Here is a 1,629-nt window from a genome sequence, read left to right as displayed (position 1 = left end):
ATAAAAGAAAATTTTAGTGGGAAAGAAAGGGAGTATAAGCCCAGTTTAGACATTTTTGATAGGCATTGGACTAATATGATGCAACATCCATTGCACCTTACTGGTTTTTTTCTCAGTCCAGACCTTTATTATAAGGCTAAAGCACAAGATGAAGCATCGGTTGGAAAGTTTGAAATGAGCTTTCTAGATTTCATTGAGAGAATGGTCAGTGATATTGAAATTCAAGACAATATCTCTCATCAGTTTGAAGAGTATAAGCACACTCATGGTGCTTTCTCTAAAGAATTAGCAATTAGGCAACGTGACAATCAACCAAGTAATATATGCTCTCTTTTCTTGAAACTTATATTTATATTTTATTCTTGTTATTTTAAATTTATATTGTTTTAATTCATTTTTTCTATTTTGTAGCTGATTGGTGGCATAGCTATGGACATTGCACCCGAAACCTTAGGCGTATTGCATTACGCATATTAGGTCTTACATGCACTTCTGCTTGTGAGCGCAACTGGAGCACTTTTGAGCATGTAAGTTCTAAGTAATAGACCTAATGGTTGGTTTTATGATAAAATTATTTATGAAAGTTAAGATACTTATTTTATAATTTTTCTTAATTTTTTGTGAATGTAGATTCATACAAAAAAGAGGATTAGGCTTGATCAAAAGAGGCTCAATGATCTTGTATTTGTTTAATACAATCAACGCCTCTTAGAATGATTTACAACAAGGCGTGCAAATCCAAAGCAATTTGACCCTATTTGCTTTGATGATGTAGATGCATCCAGTGAGGTTGACTGGGAAAGACCCATTAAATGACTTGGTCTATGAAGGGTGTGATCTTACATGGACTCAACTTGATGAAGCATTAGGGGCATCTAAAATCCTTAAAGGGTTAAATAAGCCAAAGAGAAGTACATGGACGTGGAAATGCAAGTGGGGACCTAGGGGTGCAAGTAGAGGTAGAGGTAGAGGTCGAGGTGGAGGTGGTCGTGGGAAAGGTGAGCCTGGATGACAAGATAAAGGCAAAAGTGTTGATTAAGAAGAAGAAGAAGACTCGATGTGGGACAAAGATATGAATGATAATGAAGAAGAAGAAGAAGATATTGATGTTGAAAATGATCGTGATGATGATGATGATGATGACGAGGATGAAGATGTTGATTGCAGTGCTAATGATGTTGGTACATTCAATGGAAGTGTTGGTGGTTCTTACTTCTTAGACACTAATTAATTAGAGAATATAAAGTTTGCTTTAAGAATTGTCTATGATACATTTAAAGTTTTAAACTTCATATTTATTTTTTGTGGACTTTTGGAGATGAAAGATGATTTATAGTCTTATACTTCTTCATTATTTGCTATTATGCCTTTTACTTTTTAATGGTTTCATGACTTTCATAGTTTCATCTTATTATTTCTTAATTGGCTACTTCCTTGTTCCTATACAAACTACCAAGTACCAAGCATCAACCAAGGTATGCATTTTAATCCTTAAAGGGTTAATATTGAATTCTTATTATTATTTTTTTATTTTTTCTGTAGTGCTTCTTCTTCCATGGGTTAATGACAAAGTTGATTTCTTATTGATTGATTAATTCTTTTAATTTGTTTTCTTATTGAAGGCAAAGT

The 1,629-nt window shown here is 33.3% G+C and overlaps 1 protein-coding gene across 1 annotated transcript; it reads left to right on the top strand.

The window, feature by feature from the left end:
* LOC148852931 (uncharacterized) lies at nucleotides 1-1,354 on the top strand. The gene is made up of 3 exons (XM_088942749.1): nucleotides 1-316; nucleotides 412-527; nucleotides 631-1,354. Exons 1-3 carry the CDS (start codon nucleotides 76-78, stop codon nucleotides 691-693), a joined length of 420 nt encoding a protein of 139 aa, XP_088798875.1. The 5' UTR covers nucleotides 1-75; the 3' UTR covers nucleotides 694-1,354.
* The last annotated feature ends 275 nt before the right edge of the window (nucleotides 1,355-1,629 follow it).

Source organism: Nelumbo lutea, chromosome 5, assembly GCF_056320005.1.
Source record: "Nelumbo lutea isolate HS-2025 chromosome 5, American lotus-T2T, whole genome shotgun sequence".
NCBI lineage: Eukaryota > Viridiplantae > Streptophyta > Magnoliopsida > Proteales > Nelumbonaceae > Nelumbo > Nelumbo lutea.
This window is presented reverse-complemented; position numbering and strand designations above follow the sequence as displayed.